Source organism: Fonticula alba (assembly GCF_000388065.1).
Source record: "Fonticula alba strain ATCC 38817 unplaced genomic scaffold supercont2.8, whole genome shotgun sequence".
Lineage (NCBI taxonomy): Eukaryota > Rotosphaerida > Fonticulaceae > Fonticula > Fonticula alba.
The window spans coordinates 1,547,370-1,554,241 of record NW_009242978.1 but is presented as its reverse complement, the minus strand read 5'-3'; the positions used below and the strand labels follow the sequence as shown (position 1 = coordinate 1,554,241).

Sequence of the window (6,872 nt, the reverse complement as noted above, 5' to 3'; positions counted from 1 at the left end):
CCAGGGTCGTGAGGTTAGCATCAGACCCGGCGGCGCCCAAAGCGGGCCATGATATCGGGCACTGATCGGCAGTCTTGGTACCACTGATGGGCAGAGTCTGGAAGAGGCTCAGGTGCGTGTCGCCGGTTCCAGGCGGGGTGTCGACAATGAGGACGTCCAGGTCCTTCCAGGCAACCTGCTTGGTGAGCTGCTCCATGGCCTTCATAACCTGTGTGTATGCACCAATGTGTGCGTGTGCGTGTGCGTGCCCCGCCGCCCCGCGCGCCGCCGGCGCCGGGCACAGGCCGGATGGAGTTAGTCGTGTCGAGTTGGAAATGCCTTGAGACAGGGAAAGAAAAAAGAAGCAGAAGAGCAGCGTATGGCTTCCAGGGAGGGGAGGAGGGGGGGGGGGACTGCTGCCGGGGACGAACCATCAAGCCGCGCCAGACAACAGCCGAGTCCGGCCCGACCAAATAGCCCATGGACATGGTCTGAAGACCGTAGTTTTGCACCGGAATGAGTTTGTTCGATTCTGCCCGCACGATGGGGCGGCACAGCCACGTCCATGGCCGGGAGTCACAAGGTCAGCAAAGGAGCAGCACCCACAGCCGGGCCGAAGGCCATGACATACCGTCGACCAGCGCCTCCATGCCCTCGGAGTTGACCATGCGAGGGATGCTTGGCCCGAAGACATCGGCATCCAGCAGGCCAACTCGCAGGCCGGAGTGGTGGTGGAGGGCGGCCGCCAGGTTGGTGGACACGGTGGACTTGCCGACGCCCCCCTTGCCGGAGGCCACGGTGATGATGTGCCGCACGCCCGGCAGGCCCTGACGCCGGGGAAGGCCTCGGGCCATGCGCGCCGCCTGGTGCGCCTTCAGAGCCTCGGCGCGGCTGCTTTGCGCCTCGCTGCCGCCCGAGCAGCCAGAATGCAGACGCCTCGGTGCCTGCCGCAGCGACGCGCCCATGGGCGAACGGAAGGGAAGCAGCCGGAACATGCTCAAGTCAAGGGGGAAAGGAGGGGAAAGGGCAAGTGCACGGGAGAAACACAGAGACAAGGGGCCGGAGGTGTGTGCATATGCCTCGGGGGGGGGGGCCCCTCACACCTGGCAGATGCTCCCTCGAAAAGACGGCCCGATCCGTCCGACCGCGAGATCTGGCAAGACGGGCTGACTGCGCCGCGCTGGTTGGGTTGGCATCTCGTGGGGTCTCGTCGGCCTGGCCCTGGTTGGCCCCGGTGCGATCGAGATCGCCCGCCGCGCGTGGCACCAGGCTCGCCCGCCTGCGTACGCACCTCGCGTCCCTCGTGCATGCACACACACACGCACACACACACACACACACACACACTCTCTCGCGCGCGCGCGCACACACACACACACACAGAAGCTGGTGTGTCACCTCCAGCGAAAGGCTCATCTGCCTCACTCGCTGCTGCTGCTGCTCCTCCTTGTCGACTCTTCCCCCCCCCCCCCTTTCTTTGGCTTCTCCTCTCTCCCTCTCCGTGTCCCTGTCGCTCCTCCTCTGCCCCTGGCCATCCCTCCCCGGCAAGGATGTCCGAAGACGCGGGCCTCTCCGACCAGGTGTCTCGCCTTTGTGTCGAGGCGTTCGACCGGCTCCCGCGCAAGGGCCGGCCGGCCGCCGACCAGTGGACCGTCCTCGCGGGCTTTGTGCTGGAAGACACGGCCATCAAGGCCAAGGTCCCGGCCATGCGAGTGATTGCTCTTGGGTCTGGAACGCGGGCGCTGCCCCGGCACTTGCTGCCGGATGGCCCGCCGGGTCTTGGCACCTCGTCTCTGGCCCCGGGGGACCTGGTGCTGGACATGCATGCGGAGGTGATGGCTCGTCGGTCGCTGGTGCGCTTTCTCCTGCTGGAACTCTGCCATGCACTTGGGGCGCCGAATCCCCAGGCGCCCGACACCCCCGCGCCCTTCGACCAGCCAATCCTCTTGCGCGCGTTGAAGCCCGATGCCCAGGTGTCCCCCTTCCGCTGGAATGCGCGCTACCGCCTGCATTTCTACGTCAGCCAGGCACCCTGCGGGGATTGCTGTGTTTTCCCCATGGCCCAGGGGGCGGAGCAGCTGGCCATCGACTCGGATTTGATCCACTTCACAGACCGGCGCTCGGATGGGCCGGAACCCGCCCCGGCCAACAAACGCCGGCGTCTGGAGCCCGAGGCCTCTGGCGCGCGGGACCCGGCCCAGCCCGCTGATCCCGGCGGCCAGACCAACAAAACCGGCTCCAAGGCTCTCCCTGGCGCCGGGGACCAGGATCAGGTGCGCCTTTCCCGATCCCCTGCCGCCCCCTGCCCCTGCAGTTGCATGTCCCCCTTTGCAAGGTGCCTAACTTTCGCCCATGTGCTCGCGCGCAGTTTGGCGAGGGCGTCCATGTTCTGCAGCCGGGCATTCTGCGCACGAAGCCCGGTCGCGGCCCCCCGACACACACCATGTCTTGCTCGGACAAGGTGGCCAAGTGGGTCGCGCTCGGGCCTCAAGGGGCCCTGCTGGCGGCGGTCCTTGAGCGCCCAGTTCCCATCGCCAGCATTCACATTGGCGAAATCTTCGACGATGCCGCGGCCAATCGAGCTCTCATCGGACGCGTAGGCGCCCTTCGCGCCGGCTCCCATCCGACCGTCCATCCTGCCCCGATGATCTTCGAGCACTCGCTGGCGGCCGTCACACGGGCCTCTCAGCCCGGGACGACCGTGCGCAAGAGCGAAGCCGGTATGGCCCCCCACCCCCGAGCACATGTGCCCCTGCCTTTCTCGTGTCTGACCCCGGCCCCGGTGTGACGACCTTCCTTGACGTCCCCGATGCACAGCCATCGGCTGGAATTCCCACGAACCATCAGTCGTCTGCGCCATCGCACAGGGCGTCAATCTTGGTGCCTCGCTCAAGAAGCACCCGGCCTCCAAGCTCCGGTATCTCCTTCCCTCCCCCCCCCCCCCCTCCCCCGATCGCCCGGCTGATGGCCATGTCACCACTGTTGCCCGCACATTCCCCCACACCGACGCCCCCCCCCCATGCACGCACCTGCGCTCACACATGCCCCTTGTCCGGCGCCTCCCAAAGATGCTCCCTGTCCAAGGTGTCTCTCTTCGCCCTGGGCGCGGTCATTCTCTCCCATCCCAGCATGGAGTCTGCCCTTCCGGCGGCCGGGCGAGACCTTTTCCGGCCATTGCGCACACTGTGGCTAGCCCCGGTCTCGCCTGCCGAGGGCCTCATGCATGTGCCACCAACCGTCGGCCAGGCGGCTGGCATGGCCGCCAAAATGCCCCCCACCCGGACGGCCCCTGGCATTCGGTATGCCGATGCCAAACGCCTTTCCGCCTGGTATGCCGACAGGCGCCGTGCCCTGCTTTCCGGCCCCTTCCTCGAATGGCTCGGCAACGGTGGCGCCAGACTCCCAAGCTCGCCTGCCACCGTCCCGCCTCCCCGTGATTTGCTCTCCTCTGTTCGTCTCTACGCTCGGCGCGAGCCGGATGATGCCAGCGTCCAGGACGACTTTCTCCTGCACTGGCCCGCCGACAAGGCGGGCCCCTAGGTAATAGACCATGTCGGGGGAGGGGCTGATCGATGGAAATGTTTGAAGAGTGTATTGCACCCTACCAACGGCTACGGTGATGTCCACCGCCGCCACCGGTGCTGCTACTGCTGCTGCTACGGCCGCGGTCGTCGCGACTCGGCGGACGATAACGATCGCGGTCGCGTCCGCGATCGCGATCACGCTCGAAGTCCCGACCGCGATCGCGGTCCCAGTCACGGTCACGGTCACGGTCACGGTTGCGATCACGGTCGCGGTCGCGGTCGCGGTCGCGGTCGCGGTCGCGCTCCCCCTCACCGCGGTGTCGCCGATCCAAGCCAGCCGGATGATAGGAGGACCCGTGGCGCGGGCCGGCCCCACCGCGCGGGTCGTCCCGGGCAGCAATGGCCGCGGCCGCTCGAGCGCCAATCGCGATCGCCGGGTTGGGGCTTGGCCGCGAGGACCCTGCCGTCGGGCCGGCCGCTTGCAATGTGCTGTTCAGGCGACCGGCGGTGGCCGAGGCGTTGCTCGGCGTCTCGGGCACAAAGTTCGCCGGGGCCAGACCCCCCTGCATGGAAGTCACCACGGCCCGCGAGACCGGCGTGTTGGCCTGCGACAGGGACCGCACCGACGCCTGGTGCGCCAGTTCCCGGAATGCCTGGATGCGCGAGGCCAGCGTGGTGCACATCGAGATCCGCGTGCTCAAGGCCGACCGGCGACAGCCATCATCAATGCGCGAGGCCCCGAAGAAGGTGTACCCGGTCCCGAGGATCGGGCTGCCGGAAGCCGAGTCCGTCAGGCCTCCAGCGGCCGCGGCCTGACTGGCCCCCTCGGCCGTGATGACAAGGTCCACCGGGTACTCGGCGACCGGTGGCATCCTCAAAACACAGGAATCCGCCAGGAAGGCATCGTTCGTGCCGTACTGACCCAGGTCGAAGGACTCCTGCACCCGCTCGTGGATGCTGGGATTGTGAAAGGCTCGCCGGCTTGACAGAAGCTTGGCATACACCCAGCCGGGGTTCCAGGGCTCGGCGATCTTGCGCGACATGGCCGCCACCGATTGGGCCCGGCGTTCGGCAATGGCGCCGGTGTCTTCAGATCGTTCTGGCAGGGCCACCAGGTCCAGGAAGCTCGAGGGCACCGACTCGGGACAGGCGAAGGCCGGCAGGCGACTGGCCGGGATTGGCGGCGGCGGCGGGTAAGAGGCGACAGCCGCCCCGAGCGGGGACCCCGAGGCAGGCGGCTGTGCTGCATCCTCCGCGGCCGGTGGCTCGGCACCGGAGGCGGGCGGGTCGGCCGCAGGCATGTCCGCACCCGGCGATGCGGGTCCCGAGCTGGAGGCAGTGGGTGCCTGCTCGGACTCAGAAGACATTGTTGGGCCGGCAATGGCAGGGAGAGAGGGAGAGAGGGGGGAGGGCACACCGGGGGAGGGGGAGGATGAACAAGAGGCACCCAGCAGAAAGAAGCGAAATGTGTGGAGGGCACCAGCGGGAGGCGAAGGGAGGGGAGGCGGGAGCCGCTCGGGGCAGGGCGGCAGGGAGACATTGCTCAGGCGGGTGGACGCACCCCGGCTGCCAGCACGGGTGGCTGATGAAGGCCAAGAGACGAGCGGTGCGGTGGCAGCTGGCTCTCACGCCCGAGTGCTCCTCCAGAATGCCGGGAAGTATGGCGATCCGTGTTTTTTTTCTTGTCAGAGAACGCCATCGCCCGACCGGGTCGCCGGCGGCCGCTGGACAGATCCTCATCGGCATCCAGCCTGGCGTCCGGTGGCGGGTCGTGCACCAGGCAAAGTCCCCCCCCCCTCAGCCGACCTCACCCCTCCGCCCGCCGCACCCTCTCCCTCGAGCCTCTCTCCCTCGAGCCTCGCTTCTCTCGCAGGCTCCCTCCCCCCCCTCCTCCCGCTCTTCCTCTCTCGAGATGGGCCGCAAGGGCAAGAACTCGACCACTCGTCACTGTTACTCCACCCGGGAGCGCCAGGTTCGCCAATCCCGTCGGCCATCCTTTCTTTGCTTCCCCTCGCCTTCTCTCCTTTCCCTCTCTCCCTTCTTCGCCACCCTTCGGTGCGGCCCTGTCGCTCCACGGCGCAGCCATGCCCCCGCCTCCATGCATGCTAACCCGACCTCCCTCCCCCGGCCAGCTGGACTCCCGGGAGTCCAAATGGGGAACACAGCGTCTGCGCCTGTCCGGGGACTCGCAGCACCGCTGGGACCACTGTTGGATTACCCAACAGCGCCCCTCGCGCCCGGTCATCACGTACGTCACCGTGTGCCGCCCACCGTCCCCCCCCCCCCATGCAAGCGGACTCACTCCATGCTGTGGTGTGCCCTCATGGTGCTGCCTCGCCAGTCCCGATGGGTACCTCTACGATTATGAGGCGATTTTGGAGAACCTGCTGGTCCAGCGCCAGCAGCTGGTCGCCGCGCGCGATGAGCAGGCCCAAGCACGCAAGCGCCAGGCCGACCGGCGCCAGCGCGAGCAGGTCCGCGATCGGGCCAAGCGCGTCCGGCAATTTGAGGCCCTCGACTCGGGTGTCATTTCGGCCAGCAGCACCGGCCCGGACCCGAAGAAGGCGATCGCCGTGTCCTCCGCCACCGGGCTGGACGTTCCGGCGGCTCACAGCACCGACAGCTCCCTCGAGTCGGCTGCCGATACGAGCGACCGGTCGGACGTCCGGTCGAGTTTCTGGATCCCCGAGAATGCCCCGGAGCTGGACTCCGACGAGGAGGACGCGCGCCTGCAGCAGGCACCCATTCCCAAGTCCCCCTCGTGCCCGATCTCTGGGCGCCCTCTGCGCATGAAAGACCTGATCCGGGTGGTCTTTACGCCGGTGTCCGACCCGGACTGCGCCCGGGGCGACACCCCCTGGATGTGCCCGGTCACCCATGAGACCCTGACAGATGTGTACGCCCTCTCCCCATGTGGCGCGGGGCTTGATCAGGATGCCGGGCTCCCCGGCCGCTCTGCCCTTTCTTCTGCCCCTCGCGTCCTGTCCACTCCCTTTCTCACATCCCCCCCCCCCCTCTCTCTCTCTCTCTCTCCCTCGCTCTTTCTCGGGCTGCTCCGTCTTCCCGGCTTAGGACGTCGGTGGTTGTCCTCCGGCAATCGGGCTACATTGTTTCGCGGGCAGCCCTGGACCAGGCCATTGCCAAGGACCGCCTTGATCCCTTCGCCCCGGCTGGCGCGCCAAAGATGGACCTCGCGCGTGATGTCATTCCCCTGAAGACCGGCGGCACATCCTTCGCCGCTTCGGCCGATGCTGATGCCCTCATCGTCAAGAAGGTCAACCCGGCATTCAATTAGTGGAGGATGGCCCGCCCGGGAGGCCGCAGGCTGCGCCTCCAGCCGGGTGTCTGCCCCTAGCACTGCCCCCCCCC

The 6,872-nt window shown here is 67.6% G+C and overlaps 4 protein-coding genes across 4 annotated transcripts in view; 2 read left to right on the top strand and 2 right to left on the bottom strand.

Annotated features, from left to right (window-relative positions):
* H696_04995 (hypothetical protein) overlaps positions 1-1,044 on the bottom strand; it is a 1,958-nt gene extending 914 nt beyond the window's left edge. Inside the window, exons 1-3 of the mRNA XM_009498864.1 lie at positions 611-1,044; positions 411-511; positions 82-208 (exon numbers count right to left, since the gene is read on the bottom strand). Of these exons, the coding sequence (XP_009497139.1) occupies positions 82-208; positions 411-511; positions 611-974 (592 nt within the window). The 5' untranslated portion in view covers positions 975-1,044. The remainder of the gene's footprint in view (positions 1-81; positions 209-410; positions 512-610) is intronic.
* Positions 1,045-1,411: 367 nt separating this feature from the next.
* Positions 1,412-3,742, top strand: H696_04994 (hypothetical protein). Its single transcript, XM_009498863.1, has 4 exons — positions 1,412-2,252; positions 2,348-2,699; positions 2,797-2,896; positions 3,048-3,742. The coding sequence occupies exons 1-4, from the start codon at positions 1,530-1,532 to the stop codon at positions 3,517-3,519; spliced, it is 1,647 nt and encodes a 548-aa protein (XP_009497138.1). The 5' UTR covers positions 1,412-1,529; the 3' UTR covers positions 3,520-3,742.
* H696_04993 (hypothetical protein) lies at positions 3,581-4,870 on the bottom strand (the record flags this gene model as incomplete). Its single annotated transcript, XM_009498862.1, has 1 exon — positions 3,581-4,870. One exon carries the CDS (start codon positions 4,868-4,870, stop codon positions 3,581-3,583), a length of 1,290 nt encoding a protein of 429 aa, XP_009497137.1.
* A 441-nt stretch (positions 4,871-5,311) lies between these two features.
* H696_04992 (hypothetical protein) lies at positions 5,312-6,872 on the top strand. The gene is made up of 4 exons (XM_009498861.1): positions 5,312-5,475; positions 5,636-5,751; positions 5,845-6,399; positions 6,576-6,872. The coding sequence occupies exons 1-4, from the start codon at positions 5,416-5,418 to the stop codon at positions 6,796-6,798; spliced, it is 954 nt and encodes a 317-aa protein (XP_009497136.1). The 5' UTR covers positions 5,312-5,415; the 3' UTR covers positions 6,799-6,872.

Excerpts from the sequence above, each read along its gene's own strand:
- H696_04994 (XM_009498863.1), top strand. The coding sequence starts at position 1,530 with ATGTCCGAAGACGCGGGCCTCTCCGACCAGGTGTCTCGCCTTTGTGTC. Across the intron at positions 2,253-2,347 it reads GCGCCGGGGACCAGGATCAG|TTTGGCGAGGGCGTCCATGT; the intron begins GTGCGCCTTTCC and ends GCTCGCGCGCAG. Across the intron at positions 2,700-2,796 it reads CGTGCGCAAGAGCGAAGCCG|CCATCGGCTGGAATTCCCAC; the intron begins GTATGGCCCCCC and ends CCCGATGCACAG.
- H696_04992 (XM_009498861.1), top strand. The coding sequence starts at position 5,416 with ATGGGCCGCAAGGGCAAGAACTCGACCACTCGTCACTGTTACTCCACC. Across the intron at positions 5,476-5,635 it reads ACTCCACCCGGGAGCGCCAG|CTGGACTCCCGGGAGTCCAA; the intron begins GTTCGCCAATCC and ends TCCCCCGGCCAG. Across the intron at positions 5,752-5,844 it reads CCCTCGCGCCCGGTCATCAC|TCCCGATGGGTACCTCTACG; the intron begins GTACGTCACCGT and ends CTGCCTCGCCAG.